The following is a 17,452-nucleotide window of genomic DNA, read 5'->3' on the forward strand; positions in this document are numbered from 1 at the left end:
TCTCTGGGAGACACACCCCTCCAACCCCAGTCCTTCAGTGCTTACCTTCTTCCCTTTGGGGAAAGCTCAGGTTGGGTTGTATCGCCCAGGTTGGGTTTTATCACCCAGGGGGATCGCACAGATGGGCCACCTATGTCCTAGGAGTGACAGGTTTTTTCTTTGTGAAGCTCACAGCCAGCCTCCTACAGAGGAGGAGCTGAGGCTCATCAGGGAGGCCTCGTGCCAGGAGGGATACAGGGGAAAACTCAGCCTCTAACTCCAGAGCCCATGCTCCACAGCTCAGCCATGGCAGCTAGAGACCCCCGCAGTCACAGACCCAGAATTGGGGGTCATCCTGGGAAGAAACCAGGCCAGGGGCAAGGGCGCTGGCCATGGAAGGGCCACTGAGTCCAAGATCTTCAAACTATTGACTAATAATAAGGGATTCATTTATACTTACATGCTAATAATAATTATTAACATTTCCTGTGCTTACCAGTGTGCCAGCCAGTACATTCATGTGTTCATTTCATTTCCACCCAACCCAGCAAGATGGGTCCCATGCCCACCCCATTTCCCAGATGAAGGAAGTAATGCCAAGGGAGGCTGTGCACCTTGGCCAGAGTCACACAGCTGGTAGGGCAGAGCTGGGACTTGGAATCCCGGTGCTGTGACTACAGGATGCTGATAGAATCGTTATGCCACTCACCTCTCTATCAGAGCAGAGCAGGGGATCTACTTTGACCTCAGAGCTTGGCACTAGGACTCTCCCAAGAACGGTTAGGAGCCAGGGCACAGGAGTCAGCTGCAGTGTCACTGAAGTCTAAGGGACAGAGGCAGCAATGAGGCCCAGGGCATCCCAGGGCTTCTCAGAGAAGGGGCACTGCTGGGCTGAGAAGGAAGTACTACAGGCTGGTGTTGCTGAGGTGCTGGGCAGACTGCATCTGGGTTTCTAAGGCAACTGTTCCACACACACTTGTTTTGGGGCTTTGAGGTGAGCTAAGGGCTGGTGGGGACACTATCACAGTCCCTGCTTCCCACCCGGTTACTATGTATGCACCACACCTCCTTTGCCAGTGTGCCAGGGTGACTCCAGGTTAGGTAGCAGCACCACTTGCAGCCCAACAGGATATACTGCAACACAAGCAGTGTTAGCTTTCACTGAGCTGGCTGGTGGCTCTGGATCTCGGGGCATGTACCCCAGGTTGCTGGGGGCTATGCAGGAGTGCAGAGGGCCAAGCTGCCACCTTGCCTGTGGGCACTTACTTCTGCCCTGGTGCCCAGCTATGAGTGCCCAGTCAGGGCCCTGGCACCCAGTAGGCACTGCAGGAGAGCAGTGTGCTCCACTAAGAGTCCCAGCTGGGGCAGCTGGGCCATCCCAGGAATCTGGTCCAGATGCTTAGGGAATTGAAGACCAAGAGGCATGGATAGCTAGGTAGGCATTGCACATTCATTCATGCAGGCTGTCAGAAGCTTCCTCCCCTGAACCAAGCCTTGGGGAGGGGCCAGGTAAGGAGGGGGTCCACACACACGGGTGTCTGGTGGGAGCCCCGGCGAGAGGCAGGGTGGCAGACAGGCATGGCGTCTGTCTGCCCCACCCTAGACCTGGGTCAATGAAGCCTCAGCTGTGGCCAGTGAGACAGTGTGGTCACCAGGGAAGCAGGACAGCAGAGGGGACAGGCCTGGTGTCTCCTGGGCCCAGGGTGGCATGAGTGTCACTTGGATTTATAAACAGTGGAGTAGGCCTCCCCACACTCCCCCTGCCCCTCCCTCCCCAGGAAAACCACATCTGAGGAAGACAACAAGCAGAGCTCCAGGGCAGTCACTTCTGTGACCTCAGAACCCACGCGAAACCCCATCTGGGGAGACTCAGTGCAAATGCAGATTCCCGAAGAGGAGGCAGGGCAAGAAGGTGAGGCTGGGGCTGGGAGGCTGGTGTGTATTCGAGGGGCTGAAACCGTGACCCGCCAGCCATGAAAGGCACAAGCAGCCTCTCTCTCTGCTCAGCTGGGAGCCACCTGAACAACCCCCTGGGTACAGTTAAAAGCACTCAAAAAACAAATCGTAATACCGTCACGCCTCATGTCTCTGGCCTGCTCCAAAAATGACTTGTTCCACATAAATGAATTTGCCAGACAATGCATGCTTATCATTTTATTGCTGATGTTATTATTTCCATGGTTGTTATTACTGCCGTCTCCCCTGAAAAGGCACTTTATGGCTTCCTGGCATGTCCTCCACATTTGTCATTGGCATCACCACCTCTCGGGAGGAGCCACCCCGCTCCTGTGTAAAGGAGGACTCTGGTTCAGGAGATTTGATAACTGACTGAAGCAGAAGTTCTCAGAAAGCAGAGGACCCAGGACTCAGCACTGTGTCTTCTCACCAGCACCCCAGCATTCTAGTTGCTTCCATTTAAGTCTTGGATGGGTTGTTTTGTTTTAAGTAATGGGGATAGAACACACCCTTTTGAAAATTTTTATTTCTAAACAGAATTTCCATAAGTGCCCAGCTGGTCTTGAACTTGCAATCTTCGTGCCTCTGCCTCCCATGTAGTGGGGTTAGAGGCATATGCCACCGTGCCTGTTTCTTTCTTTCTTTTTCTTTCTTTTTTTTTTTTTTGGTACTGGGGATTGAACTCAGGACCTTGTGCTTGCAAGGCAGGCGCCAGAACCACTGAGCTAAATCTGGTTTCTTAATCCTCATTCTTGCATAGACCTCTTGGGGTCTCATAAGGAGCCTCCAGGTACTTTCTGGATGTGTACAATTGTGTTCCACACTGTGGGCTCATCTGACATCAACTCTCAGGGAAGAGCTGGGGCTGGCCCCCAGGAGCACTGCCTGGTGGTGCCAGGGCTGCTGTAGGGCACTGCCTCTGGCACCCGCAGCCCAAACCAGAGGGCAGGTCCCTGGTCTCATCTAGTGAGAACCCCCTCGGCTGTCTTCCTACTGGTGTGCTCCAGAAAGGACAGGCTTCTCTCTCTTTGGGATCTTGTAGGGCCAGAATTCCTTGTTCCCTTCACAAAGAGCAAACCGGCTGCCAGAGACTGGGAGGGAGACAGAATAGGGAGGGAGGGCCTCCGTGAAGGGGAGGAGTCCAGTTCTGGGTCAAGGCAGAGAATTGGTTTTTCTGCCTGTAAAGGGATAGGTGGAGCTGTGGAGATGGTTCAGGAAGATGCAAAAGAGGAGGACAAATTGGCCTAGGATTTCATGAAGAGGCCTGTGCATGCGAGTGTGCTAGTATCTTTGTGAATGCCTGCATGCTGGCTCATGTTCGTGTGAATATTACTGTGTGCGTGGGGGCATGCTTTCTCTGTGCCTATAGGCATGCATTTCTGTGTCTTGTATCTGTGCATAGGTGTGTGTGTGGCTGCAGCTGTGTTCTGTGTGTGCATCGATACACTGGTATCTGGATGGTGGTGTGCATGTGGCATTGCATGAGTGTGTGTATGTGTGTCTGTGTGTTCAGGAAGTTAGGGGCTGGGAGCACAGACCTGGGCTGGGTCCTGCCCTGGGCGGTAGACATCTGGGGTGATGGGGAAAGGATAGGATGAGGTCAGTAGCCCCAGGGTCCATCTGTGCAGCAGAAAGAGGACAGGACAACTGCAGGAGGGACAGGACCATGGGGAGGCCACACGGGCAGGCAGGGAATATTGGCAGGCAATATCTGCAGGTCCGAGTAGCTTGTTGAAACCTGGTGAGAACCAGTTGCTTTGCTGACATCTATGGAGGGAATCGGGGGGTGGCAGGCCAAGAGGCAGGAGGAGGGTGGGAGGTAGCACAAAGGGGCATTGAAAAGCAAAGGGGCATTGCAGACCCTGGGTCAGGGCCAAAGAAAGCAGCAGCAGAAATGGCTTGTTGAGTGCACAAAGGGAGCAGCAGGAGGCCGGAAGGGCACAATGTCCAGAGAAGAAGCTGATGAAGCGTGTGTGCAGCGTGCAGACAGGAGCAGGAGGGGTGGCCATTGTCCCCCTGTCACAGCCCACTGCTGGGGGTTGGGGGAACATGGTATAGTGCCCTCCTGGTTAGCCTCAGCAAATCCCAATCAGATTCAGCCCTGGCCCATGGTGAGTGGGCATGCACGGCTGCAGCCAGGAACACAGGACCCCAGCTGGTTTTCTCCTCTCTGCTCAGGGCTGGGTGAACGTGTAGAGAGCTGCAGATTATTAACAAAGAGGTAAATGGTGATGGACACAAGGAGCATTTCATAGAATTTTATAGCTTGAAATACACACTCTCCTCCCCCAACAGTCCTAGGAGGGAGATAGGGTTTCTTTCTTCATCGGTTTGTTTGCTTAAGTATTAACATTTTGCAGAGCAGACAAATGGAGCTCTGAGAGGTTGACTTGCTCAAGGTCACAGAGCACATTAGTCTTGGTCCTAGAGCCCAGGTCTGATGAATTCAAATCCCTTGCCTTACTCTACTTTCTTAAGTCAATCTCAAGACCTTGTGGTTCCCCTTTGCCCTCTTCCCCTTGAGCATGAACCCTATAGACAACTCTTGGCAAATATCTTTCCCTCTCTGTGAGTTCAGGGTGTCTGTGCGAAAGCTCAAGAGGAAGAAGGTTAGTAACGCCCCCCACTTCCTTCTCCACCCTCCCCTCCAAATGACTCATCATCTCCAAGGGGCCCAGGTGCTGCTTGATTGGGCTCAGCCCTGGGCTTCGGGTCTGTCAGCCTCCAGCATTGCTGCTGTCCCCGGTGCTGAAACGTGGCCCACGGCAGAGGAAGGGTTCCCAAGGGTCTCCGGCAGGCACGCATCCCCCTCCCTCAACTTCCTTCCTCATTCTCCTCTAGATCGCTCTTTTTCCTCCTCCTTCCTCCATCTCTCTCCCTCCTTCATCCCTCCTCTATCCTTCCTTCCTTCCCTCCTTCCCCATCTCATTTTCCTCCTCCTCACATTATAGATTTTTGAGGAACAGGAAGTTGCCTCAAAGGTCACCAAACCCAGCCTCTCCTATCATCCATTTCCGAGCTGTGTGATGTCAGCTGGTTATGTAACCCCTCTGCACTCCATGCCCATGTTGCAAAAACAGAGATGGTGACACCCACCATAAAGGGTAGCGACAAAAGAGCCCCATCCCTATGTCTGGCACAGAGCAGATGCTCATGAAGTGGGACTATATGATTATGTCCAGGACATTGGAGTTCATCTTAAAGTCCACACCACTGGATGGGAAAATGTGGTCATTTGGGAAAGTGTTATTCCTGGCATTGAGACTAGTTTTGGAGTAGACCTTTGTTGACAGCTGCATTGAAGGATTTCTTGGGTAGATCATTTTTCTTGACTAAGCCTCAGTCTTCCCACCTGTAACATGGGGAGATAACCCCTCCCATCCTGCCTGCAAAGCTGATGGGAGTGTTGATGACCACTCCTTTCTCCTGAAGAGAGGACTGTCCCTGCTTGCCTGTGTGTGTCTGGGGGCACATGTGCCTGTCACCCTGGGGGGCTGGGCTCAGCTCTGTGTTGTACCTCTGGGCTGGGTGTTTCTTGACCACAGGAGAAAACCATATTTTGGGTCCTAACAGCACCTGCCATGGAGTCTTACAATGTGCAGGGACTCGAGCAGTGCACCCGTGTGTCCACATAGGACAAATGTGCTGATTTCTGCATGTGGCCCCTGCCCCCTCTGCTCAGCAGTGTCTCTCACCTCACACTGCCTCTCCTTGCTGGGAGAGAAGGTATCTGGGCCTTTCTCTGACTCTGTGCTCTTTTTCTCTCTCCAGATGTGGTCCTCAAGGTGGTGGACAACAAAAAGAAAGAGGAGCTCTTGTCTTATGGGATCCCCATCAAGTACTTGCGTGTCTTCCACCCCTACCACTTTGAGCTGGGGAAGGTGAGTCACAGCCTTGGGCTCTGGGTATGACCTCTGGTCAGATAAAAGAAGAACTAGTGAGGAGCACTTTGATACCCCCAAATACTCCTCAAGAGCAACTTGGGCATCATATGCCCACCCCATAGCAAGACAAGTCTAGAACTACATAGGATTCAGCTCCTAATAGGAATGATGTCCACAAGAATTTGAAATTCTTTGTGCTGTGTGTGGTGTTGCACATCTATAATCCCAGCACTCAGGAGGCTAAGGCAGGAGAATCACAGTGAGTTTGAGGTGACTCTGAGCTACATGGTGAGTTCAAGACCAGCCTGAACTACACAGTGAAACCTTGTCTCAACAGAACAATACAGAACAAAAAGGAATTTGGAATTCTACACATTCATCTCTATAAAGCAACCCAATTTGCATAAAACAACTACCACACTGAGTGAATGCACCAATTAAAGAGTATTTTCAAAGTCCCTACTGTGCTCCAGTCCTGAGCTACATGCTTCACATACATCCCTAACCCTCAAGGTCAATTACATTTGCCCCAAGGGACTGTGGCTCTGGGAGAGGAGTCCTCTCACCCTGGGTCCCAGAGCAAGCTCTGAGTGGCAGCTAAGGGTGAGCCCAGGTCATGCTGGCTTCCAAGCCAGCTCTTTCTGTGCTGCCTCCACCTGCCATGTTGGCAAGAAGGCCAGGGGATTAAGCTTTCTCTGGAACGCTGCCCTCAGAGACAGCTCCAGCTGAAGTGGGAAGCCTCCGGGTCCTCTGCTCCCTGCCCAGTACTGATTGGTGGAGGGGAGAACTCAATCTCTCATTGCTCAAGTGCTAATTAAGGACCTATAATATGCCACACACTGAGCCACAGATAAGCAGCAGCACCCCTGTCCTCTCCTGCCTCCATGCACTGCAGACGCCTGGAGTGGTCTGGAGTGAAAAACAGTGAGGGCAGATTGTCTGGATTCCTGTCCCATGCCTGCCACTCATCAGCTGGATGCTCATGGGAGGTCACTTAGTGCCAGGCCCCAGACAGTTCCAGCCTGATAGGGTCATTTGGAGGGTTCTGCAGAGAGATCCAGAGTTTCTGGCCCATGGAAGCTGCTCAGGTCTGGACATTCCCTCCTCACCCCCTCCTCCAGACCCCAGCACTGACCTTCCCACTAGGCAACTCTCTGAGCATGGCCCCAGGGCTCTCTACCTTCCCTAGACCTGGAACAGACCCCAAAGCTCCAGGAGGAAGCACCAGGCAGGACAGGGAAACAAAGGCCTGGAGATGCATGATGCCTGGAAACTCAGCCCTGGAGCTGCATTCCGGAGCTTCTCCCAGGCCCCACCCCTCTGTCCATTAATAACCCAGCCTCGTTATCACCTCTTCACCCAGACAGCAGGCCTGGGTGGCCCTTGCAAGGGTGATGAAATATTCAAATGGAAAAGGGAGATTTATTATATTGATCTCCTTGGAAGGGCTCATGGGGACCATGAGCTTTAATTATCGTTCAGAGCCCCGGTGGAGCAATGCCAAGTGATGGTTGCAGAGGACTGGATTTATGGCCAAGCTCTGCCCCTCAGACATGCTCCTCCTTGTGTGTCTTCTGTTCCCGCTCTGTCCCTATCCCATCCAGACTGAGGACTCCAACAAAGCCACTGCCAAGACCCAGCTATACGTGACCATCATTCGGAAAGGCAGCTTCATCCCTCGCTACATCGGCTGTGACCACACAGCTCTGGAGGTACCAGGCCTAGGCCTCTGAGCTGGTGCTTGGGTGGGGAGATGCCCAGAGTCTGCCCACAGCCACCTCTGCCTGGCCTGGAAGTGTGGAACAGAGCCGTCCAGGGAAGAAATCCAAGACAAGCAAAAGCAGCCAGAAGTTCCCTAAATAGCCAGAGTAGTTGGTGAGGATAGCTGTGATGTGGGACGAGACAGATGTTCCAGCCTCTCCTGTCCTTGGTTACAGCTCTGCTACTCACCCTTGCCCTGTGCTGCAGGGAGGACCAGGACCAGAGCCTCCCATAGCCTCAGGACTCCCTGCATCTCAAGGAAGTGGGGGAAGACCCTGCACTCCCTGCCTTGGGCCATAGCCCCTGGCTAATTTCAATTGGTTCTTTCTCCAGGCAGTGATCCCTGACCCAAGTGCCCCAGGCAAAAGCTCTGGCCATCCCTGACTCTGCCTGAAGTTTGGCTAGTCTGCTGATTAGGTATTCAGGAGCTCATTCATTCATTCATTCATTCATCACTAACTCACACAGCCTCTTCCATTAGCCAGGCCAGGCCTGGGTCTAGCTCAGGCCCAGTCTCCATCCCAGACCCATCACCTTTCACACTTGGCCTTTCAGTGCCCTCGAGAGGGAGAAAGAGTTGATGCTCAAGGCAGACACAGTGCGGGGACCTGGCCCTTCCCCCTTCCCTGCAGCCTTCAAACTGCCCATGGGTGACAGATCACACCAGCATGGCCTGGAGGTGACCCACAGGACCCAGCCCCAGGTGCCTTACCCAGTGTGGCTCATCTGATCCCCTCCCTTCCAAGCTCTGTGAGACTGGCAGGGCAGGCACTGTTCTTTAGCCATATGTGCAGGGAGAGAACTTGCTTGTCCCACCTGTTGTGAGGAGGTATGCTCAGGCAGCTCTCATCCACACCTGACCAAAACCAGCATAGAACCGGTGTGAAGTGGCACCCATACTGTCTAGCCCCCTACCTTACATTTTTTGGAGTCCTTGTCAGCAACAGGGCCTGACAGTCTTCCAGTGATGCCACCGTCAGAGACCCACTGGGAGGTCCTGGGGTCTGTCACGCACTCCTCAGCTTGCACCAGCTGAGCAGGATCCTGGCAGAGGGGCCCAGGGGACAGTGCTGAGGGGAAGGAGGACAAGGGGTGGATCCAGCATGAGCCCCCCTCCTGGGCCCTCTCCTTCCACTAAAGGCCAGAGCTAGAAAGACCCCAGGGATTGGCCCAAATCCTCAGTGTGCAAGCTGGGAAACTGAGGCCCAGGATGGAGCAAGCACATGCCAGAGTGACCAGCTAAAGGGGACCTGGTGAGGGCTCTTCCTCCCCCCAGTTTTGTCCTAGGTGCGGTTCCTTGCTGTGCACCAGTGAAGGTGAAGAGGTGAGAGGTGAGGGTCAGAGGCTGGATCAGGAGCTTCTAGGATGGACAAGGGGAATGCAAGGCCAGAATCCCTGTCTTTTCCCTCTGGCCTAGGGCTGGGCTAAGCAGGTGACAGTGAGGGTTAGGACAATACTTTTGCCCACCACCATTCCCTGGGAACATGGCCGCTTTGCTGCTGCCACTGGAAGTCCTAGGAGGAGATGGCATTCGGGTCCAGGGTGGAGGGAGGCCCAAGAGGTGACAGAGGACGGAGGTCATTCAGGGTGGGGGGTGGTGAGGCAGAGGAGCCCAGAGATCCTGGTGCTGGGGATTCCCTTCCAAATCAGGAAAATCCCTGGGGTGAGCAGGCACCAGTGATGGCCACTGTGAATGGGGGTCAGACTGTGACCTCTGACCTTGGTGGGAAGCTCAATGTGATTGGAGAGACCAGATCTGTGCTTGATGGCCTCAGTTTACAAAGTGTCCTCTTACAAAAAAATCTAATCAGAGATCCAGGAGGACCCAGAACCAGGCTTTGTGCCCCCTTTGATGGACAGAAACATAGAGAAAGCACAGTGCCTCACCCACCCTTGTCCTGCCCCAGGACCCCACACTACTGACCCCACACTCCCAGCCCCTCTCACCCTGGACCTTGTCCTCAGAGGCAGCTGGTGTTCGAGGGCCCCTACTGAGCTCCAGCAGTGCCCCAAGGCACTCAGGGGCACAGGCCCCAGGCAGAGAGAGAGCAGAGCAAGAACCAAGAGCAGCTGGGGCAGGAAAGGGCAGTGTGGGGGTTGAAGGCAGAGATGGTCTTACTGGGGAAGAAAGATGGCCGGCAGGCAGGCTGGCCATGTCCACAGGGGCCAGGTCCACATGGGCCTCATCTGCCTCTTGTCTTCTCCAGGTCTTTCTCAGGGGAGTCAATGAGCCTCTGGTCAACAACTCCAACCCCATGGTGGTGATTGCCCGGGTGGTTCCCAGCCTCAGGGAGTTTAAGTGAGTGGGGCCCAGGTGGGCGTGGGCCAGGAAGGAGGGGGCTGGAGGACAGAGGATGGCAGGGGCCAATTCCAGGAGCCCTAGAAGCCTGTTCTGCCCTCATGATGCAGCAAAGCTTCCCCACATTGCCTCTGAGGTCCCAAGAGCTTCCCACAGCAGGCCAGGCCTTCCTTTCCCCAGGTGACCTCAGGGCCAGGAGAGGGGCAGCAGGGGTGGTTCCTGGGCAGGTGGGCAGGGGTGGGGCTGCACAGGCCTGGAGAGCTGGGAGCTTTGTGCAGTGAGGGCTGAGGACCCCTCCCCGCCCAGGTGCCTCTGCTGCTCCAAACCTGCCTCCCATCTCCTGACCATCGTCTCCACAGCTCCCTCCCCCACTCTGCTTTAGGGCCACAGGCTCCAGCCACTGGGGTAGCTATCCCCAGTGGAAGCAGCCTAAGGCCATCTTGGAATTCCACATGGAAGTCCCTTCCCTCACCTCCTCGAGGTCTCCCTGGCCAGTCCCCCCGCCCCCCACACACACCTCCTTTGGAGTTTGTAGGATCACTGTCCTCAGGGAGGGATTCCAGCTACTTTGGCCATCACAGGCCACAGTGGGAAGTCCCCCAGCGAACAGGCACTCATTTGCCCTGTCACTTGCCCTGGTGGCCCAAGACGACTTCCTGGCTCCCTTGCACCCCTGGGGGATTTTATGACCTGTAGGGCCCCCTTTATTATTGGAAGAATGAAGATGACTGATTCCCTGATACCCCAGTGAGCCTGGCACACATGTACACGTGCATGCACACACACACACACATGCATATGCAAGGCTCTCCATGCCCCTCCAGCCTAAGCCAGGATTCCCACAAGATGGGAAGGGAAGTTACTCTGATAGGGTTCCCCAAAGGTGAGAGTCATTTCCAAAGTGGGCAAGCTGACCTATTCAGATGTGACCAAGGCCACAGCAATTCCCAGACAAGGGAACCGGGGAGCTGCAGCCCATCACCCAACTCAGATGAGCCCTCCTGAGGCTGGGCCAACACCCACAGGATCAGGCCCAACCGCTATGCCAAGGTCTATCCTGAACCAGGCAGCCCATCTCACACCAATGTGGAGTCCTCAAGGGAGCCCCAGCTGCCAGCTGGGCACAGGACAGAGAGTGCCAAGCTGTCCTGTCTCCTTGCCTCCCCAGGGGCACCCAGGCAAGCCGGGACCCGGCCTCCAGGAGGCTGCCCATCACTCCACTCTCCTTCCCCATCTCATCAGTGTTGAACTTCGACGTGCCCCAGGTCAGGCAGGATGGGTGCCCACAGGTAAGGCCCTCTGCTAGTGACCCTGTCAGCGGCTCACATGTCTACACACGTGGGATGTTAAATATCAGCCCAGATCATGTATAACCTAATAACCAGCAGGGACTTCAGAGCTGCAAAAACCAGAGGAGAGGAGATATTGAAGGACAAATACTGCCTGGTCCCAGGTGCAGAGGGACACAGAATCAGTATATTCACAGAGACAGAAAACAGAATAGTGTTCCTGGGGGCTGGAGGAAGGATGAGGAGTTACTGTGTAATGAATGCAGAGTCACTGTTTGGGGCAATGAGAAAGTTCTAGAAGTGTTTTTGGTGGTTGCACACAATATGAATGTATTAATACCACTGAACTGTGCACTTAAAATGGCTAAGATGGTAAATTTTGTCGTATATATATTTCACCACAATACATATTTTTAATGAATCAGAGGACAGGAAGCGTGGGTGGCTAGGGACAGCAGTCCCAACTTTTTGATAGGGGGAGAATTGGCCAGGGCAGTCGAGGACAGCAAGGGATGGGCTGGACATGGGGGTAGTGTTTGAAGATGTTGGGGAGGGGGCAGACAGGTCATGGTCCAGATTGATCTCTTCTCCTATCCGCTCTTCAGTGGGAGCTTGCCCTACATTTCTAGGGGCCTTGGAGGACAGGAGGTTTTTGGGAAGTCCCTCCTGCTATCCGCCCACCAGTGTTCATGCCTGCCTCTGCAAAACTAGAACAAGATACCCTTTTGGAGTCCCAGCCATCATTTAAAGACAAAGACGTTCTGAGAAGGCTCAGACATAGCCAAGAGTGATGGTGGCAGGGAGGGGCGGGACAAAGGGAGACCCTGGGGAAAGAAGCTTCAAACCCAAACCAATCCTTGGCCTGATTTCCCCAGAGTCATCTCACACATGCCCCTGCATTTTCCCAGAAAATTATGAACCAATCAGCAGGCTGTCCCGGGGGGTAGGAGGCTCTGCCTACTTTAATGAGGGGGCCTCCTCCTATCTCCCCCCCCTTTGCTGCCTAACTGGCCTGAGTGGGGGAAGTGCACCTCACCACAGAGACTTCCCCCAAGTGCCAGGGGACCAGCAGTGGCAGGACACTTGTTGGAGGTTCCCCAGCACTGTGGCAGCTGGGCTAGTTTGGGAAATTGCTGGCACCCTGCACAGAGGTGTCCAGGTGCCAGGAGAGAGAGAATGGGCAGAGGGTGGAGGGTAGGCAGAGCCCTACCTGGGAGGGCCACCTGTCAGCAGTCCTGGGCTCAGAGCTCACATGTCCCCTCCCCTGTCTGAGCTTCAATCCCCTCGCCTCTACAGATGGGGGCGGGGGAACTGGACTAGGAAATTTCTGGGGCCTGTCTTCTCTGTCATCTTGGGATGCTGTGACTTTGCACCAGCTGCCACCCTACCAAAGCACTGTGGGCAGGAGCTAGAGGGTCCAGCAGACCTGGGGGGAACCCCAGCTCTGTGACTGACTAGCTGTGTGGGCTTTGCAAGCTGCTCTGGTCCTCTGGACCTACTGGGTCCTATTTATTGGGCTGTTCAGAGTTTAAAGGGTGCTATGTGTGGGGTAAGTTAGATGGGCTAACAAGCCCAGGCTAAGTTAGATGGACTCTGTCCCCTTCAGAGCTATATATCCCCTAGTACCAAACACTCCCTGCAGCCAGAATCACCACTGCCCTTGTTATATCTGGCTTTAAGCAACAGAAACCCCAACTCAGATGGATCTGAATACTAAGGATACTGATTGCTGCACATGACAATTAGTCTTGACCGTAGGATGCTGCCAGGAATTGGTGTCCTCAAAAACATAAGATCTTGGGGCTGGGGATTTAGCTCAGTGGTTCTGCCACCTGCCTCGCAAGCGCAAGGTCCCGAGTTCAATCACAGGTACAAAAAAACCCCCACAAGATCTAACACCCCCAGAAGTTCCATCAGTGCTGGTCAACAGCTTACAGGGGCAAAATGTCCCAGGAACCCACCCAGATATGACCAAAGGCCAGTGGAGGTGGGGAGCTTCCTCCTAAGTGATGTTTTCAGGAGAAAGGAAACCTACCTACCCACCAATCCCTCAGCAGACCTCTCATCTCATTGGTCAGAACTGGGTCATGTGCACTCCCTGAGCCAATCACTGATGATTGGGTACTAATGAGTTAAGGTGGGTGGTAAGGCTGGACCCAACAGGTTGCTCCCTGGCCTCCCAGGAGCCTGCTGTGTCCATCACCACCTCCTCCTGTCTCAGCCCACAGCCAGTCTGTCCCCAAGCTCTGATGGGGTCCTTTCTGGCACCACGGACTTCTGAGAATCAGGCTGGCCATCCCCTGGCCAGGTCCAAGTCCTTCGCTCAGACCCCCATCCCTGTCCCTGCCAGCCTCCCGGCCCCCTGCTCCACACGCTTGTGTCCTCTCTCACTTCTGGCCTTTTCCCTGCTGTCCCCTCAGCCCAGAATGGCCTTGCTCATCCGGGCTGCGGCCTCATTCCTCAGACCCTCCCTGCCCCAGGTCAGAGTGTGGCTTTCTCCTCAGACACCCCAGCTGCCACTACTACAATTTGCTTGGCCTATACAAGGATCCTAGGAGTGTGTGTGTGTGTGCGCGCGCGCACAAGCCCTAGCTCCTTGAAGATGGTAAGCTCTGGTGGGGTCAGGATCTGGCTCTAACTCCCCCGTATGCCCTGCAGCACCCAACAGGTGTCTGTCATGGAGAAGCCCCTAGCCAACATTTGCAGAATTGAACCTGTACTTTAATAGCAAAATATCCATCATGCCCTTCAACCTCACAGCAGACTCTCCAGGTGTGGCACAAAATGTGTTTTCCTGCTGGCAGTGAGAAATCCAGGCCCCAGAGAAGGGAAGGGACTTGCTGAAGGTCACACAGCAAGGTTGAGGCAGAACCAGTCGCAGAGCCAGAAGGTCCTGGCTCCCTGAAGCCCCACCTCAGCCCCAGCTGCCAGCAGCTGCTCTTCTCTGGTGGCCCTGCTGTCCTTGAGCACAGCAGGAAGGGTGGGTGCAGGTGTGGGTGGCCCAGGGGCACAAGAGGAGGGGCTGTGCGCCCATGGAATTAAGTCTCTGTCCCCAGGGAAGGCAGGGCTGCCTCAGTGGCTGGGGGTTAATGGCTTTTCTGAAGATCACAGCTGAGGGTTAATCACATCCCTTAATTCCACAGCCAGCCTTGGCCTTTCCCATTAGCATCTGCAGCAATGTCTACTCTCACCCTACCCCCACTGGCATACACATCAGCCACCAGCACCTTCAGCAGAGCCCCAGCATCAGATTCTGCAGTTATTCAACCTTGAGTCTTGCGTGGGGATGGGGAGGGGACTGGCCCTCCCTGCCCAGTTGTAGGTCTGAGGGGGTCTTTCCAGGGGACTTACCCTGGAAAGCCACTCAGGGAAGGGACAGTCTCTTATTAGGCAGGCAGCCACTCACCACCTCTTGCTTTCGAGACCCCATTTGGACACATTAATAGGTCCCAGAGCAGACAGCTTGCATCCGTTAATACCTTGCTCCAGGGTGGGGGCAAGCAATAGGGCAGCAGGGATCTGAGTCACAGGTCCCTCCTGGTGCCCCTGTGCCTGGCAGCTGGCCCAGGCCATATGGATGCCACTCTGGCACCCGGGGGACATGATCTGGGGACCAGTCCTGAAAGATGACTCCCATGCTCCACAGAGCCCAGGACCAGCTTAGCCTGGTGTCTCAAGGACACACTTTTCACCCCAGCCACTATCCCAGTGTTCAGAGCCCCCAGCCCCACGGTGACCACAGCCCATCTCCCTGGGGATGGGGGCAGACACAGCTGAGCCTCGGAGACCTGCAGCAGGCACATGAGTCTGACAGGCATCAGGGTGCTGCCACCCAGGGGAGTGGCTCCATGCTGACGGGTCTCGATCTTGCATGAATAACTCGTGGAGCCTGCAGTGCATTTGTGCTGACCTTTACTAGCAATGACTGACTCCCGCGGAGCAGTGGGAGGTGGGAGCAGCTGTCCCTGTTGATGACAACCCCTGACAGACACATGGGCGAGGCAGCCATGTGGAGAGTCTCTGCTGGGACAATGCAAGGCCGCCTGCTTCGGGCTGACACCCAACTCTCATCTCCCCACCTGCCAGCCTCTGCAGATGCTGGGTCTCCCCAGGGACCCTCCTCATTCCAGGCACCTTCCACACAGGTCATGCTTGGAGCCAACTCCACCTTTGGTCATTTGTGCCATTTTCTCACCCAGAACTTTCTCCCTGGCTTCACCTTGCCAGATCTTCCTCCAGAGACTTCCTCTGGCCCTGCTTCCCTCAAGGCAGCTTTTCTGGCCACTCATGGAAACATCTCCTGTTGCCTCGGTAGTTGGGCAATAGTTAATGCTGTCACTGCATTGTCTACATTATTCCCATGTGTGTGCCCAGGTGCTGGCTCAGCGTGCCACCAAGTCCCCAGGGTGCCCTATGCCCCCTCCATGGACACACCAAGGTCCTGGGGTCTGCAAACCTGTCATGGGCCTCTCCAAGGGCTTCAGGAACTTGTATGGGACAGAGAGGGGCTGTGATGAGGTCACAGCTAACTTTGCATTAATGGTACCACCAGCAATGGCTGCAAACGCTGGCCTAACACTTAGGAAAAATGTCGCCAGCCAAGTGCCTTGAACTATGCATCACATCCTTTAACCCAACAGTTCTTTAGGTATTTGGGACTCAGCGGTATATGACAAAAGGCATGCAGTGCAGTGTTACTGCAGGAAAAAATGGGAAGGGAGAAAAAAACTGGGGCCCTGGGACCTGACAGGTGATCTTGAAGTTACTAAAGTCATGGGCAACGGGAGTTTCTTGTGACTCTGGATATGCTTTGGTTTGGGTGGTAAATGAGAAAGACAGGCAGCTAGAATGACAATTATATACAAAATGTGCACAGAAAAAAGTCTAGAAACAGTTTTGTGAATGTTTGTCTTTGGCACAGAATTATAAGGATTTTGTCCTCCTTTTTACTTTTCTGCATTTTCTAAAAGTATTCAGTGTATGTTGCTTTTTTACAATTGGGAAAAGCTTCATGTATGTAAGACATACAGCCAAATGCCTGGGGTTGGAGGGCACTGTAGCCCCATGCCCGCTCCCATCTCTCCTTCCAGCTGTCCAAACCTGGGGGGCCCCCAGAGCTGCCAATGTGGAACCAGTCTTTCCTCTTCCAAGGCCGAGATGGTGCCACCAACTTCTCAGAGGACACAGCCCTGGTGCTGGAGTACTACCCCGCCACTTCAGGTGATTGCCCTGTGCTGCCACGCTGGGGCTGCCACTCATTGGGAGATGCCTGGGAATACTCACACTTTCCTGCTTCTGCCTCCTGCAGGGATAGGTTAAGGGCTCCCAGGGTGGGCAGATGAAGAGAAGAGAGCCCGGCTGGCCTGTTGTGCATAGAGCAGCTGCAGAGTACCGTCCAGGACACCTGCTTCCAGTCTACACCACAGGCTTTTATAGCAGCCATCAGTGAGGAGGGAAGGGGTGGAGCCTCTGAGCTTTCAGCTCCCAGGGTGCAGAGGAGGGGTGGGGAGATGGGAGTCAGAGACCACCCTTCAAGCCTCACTTGGACACTCTGAAACTAAGCCCCCAAGGACAGAGATGAGGGTGACCATATAAATACCCAGAGATGCAGAATCTGTAGATTCATGAAGCCTTGAAGATGGAGGAGGAGGATGGATGCACAGGTGGGAGCCAGGGAGCAGGAAGAGGTGTGGGGTGGAGAGCTAAGGTCCCTGTCAGAGCTGGGCCCAGGTGGGACTTGAGGCTGGCACCTGAGGAGCCCAGCTGGTCCTTCCCTGCAGCACAGGGCAGTGCACCGTGGACCCTCAGCCAGCCCCTGGGCATCTCCGTGCTGCCGCTGAAGAGCCGTCTATACCGCAAGATGCTCACAGGGAAAGGCTTGAATGGGCTGCACGTTGAGCAGCTTCCCATCACCGTGAGTCCCCTGTCAGGTCCCCAGTGTCACCACCATAGCCCTACCTGCTCCATCGTAACACAGCTCCAATGAAATGTGGTTCCCTCAGCAGCTTGGGCCAGAGACCTGCCAGATGAGCTGACCCTGTGGGTGCAAGGGGCCCCCAGAGCCAGGACCAGCCTTGCCTCTGGGGCTGAAGAACAGAGCCAGAGAAGAAGCCCAGGGAGGCTCCCACGATAGAGGGTAGAGCTCAGGCCTTCAACCAGACCTGGGTTCAAATTCCGGCCTGCCCTGTCCTCTCTGTGGAACCCGGGGTGAATGACTTAACCTTTCTGAACCTCAGAGTCCTTATCTGTAAGATGGGAACAACATACCAGACACAGCCTCAAGA

The 17,452-nt window shown here is 54.7% G+C and overlaps 2 protein-coding genes across 19 annotated transcripts in view; one reads left to right on the forward strand and one right to left on the reverse strand.

Moving 5' to 3' along the window:
* The window catches only part of Stra6 (signaling receptor and transporter of retinol STRA6), a 108,852-nt gene that overhangs the window by 59,454 nt on the left and 31,946 nt on the right, over positions 1–17,452 (reverse strand). For 2 of the 8 annotated variants that reach the window (XM_021236936.2, XM_021236932.2), the window contains one exon: positions 689–802. The exons of the other annotated variants lie outside the window; for them this stretch is intronic. The gene's annotated coding sequence lies outside the window, so the exon portion shown is untranslated. The remainder of the gene's footprint in view (positions 1–688; positions 803–17,452) is intronic. 8 annotated transcript variants of the gene reach the window in all.
* The window catches only part of Ccdc33 (coiled-coil domain containing 33), an 88,058-nt gene that overhangs the window by 34,103 nt on the left and 36,503 nt on the right, over positions 1–17,452 (forward strand). For 9 of the 11 annotated variants that reach the window (XM_087199096.1, XM_087199098.1, XM_087199093.1 and 6 more), the window contains 7 exons: positions 1,758–1,891; positions 5,707–5,816; positions 7,424–7,531; positions 9,788–9,879; positions 11,048–11,168; positions 16,259–16,388; positions 16,949–17,082. In XM_087199096.1, the coding sequence (XP_087055222.1) occupies positions 1,758–1,891; positions 5,707–5,816; positions 7,424–7,531; positions 9,788–9,879; positions 11,048–11,168; positions 16,259–16,388; positions 16,949–17,082 (829 nt within the window). The remainder of the gene's footprint in view (positions 1–1,757; positions 1,892–5,706; positions 5,817–7,423; positions 7,532–9,787; positions 9,880–11,047; positions 11,169–16,258; positions 16,389–16,948; positions 17,083–17,452) is intronic. The other 2 variants (XM_087199100.1, XM_087199099.1) reach the window with 2 other exon arrangements.

The sequence above is a fragment of the Heterocephalus glaber genome, unplaced genomic scaffold (assembly GCF_053883595.1).
Source record: "Heterocephalus glaber isolate CG9 unplaced genomic scaffold, H.glaber_assembly_v1.0 deba00001689, whole genome shotgun sequence".
In the NCBI taxonomy this organism is placed as follows: Eukaryota; Metazoa; Chordata; class Mammalia; order Rodentia; family Bathyergidae; genus Heterocephalus; species Heterocephalus glaber.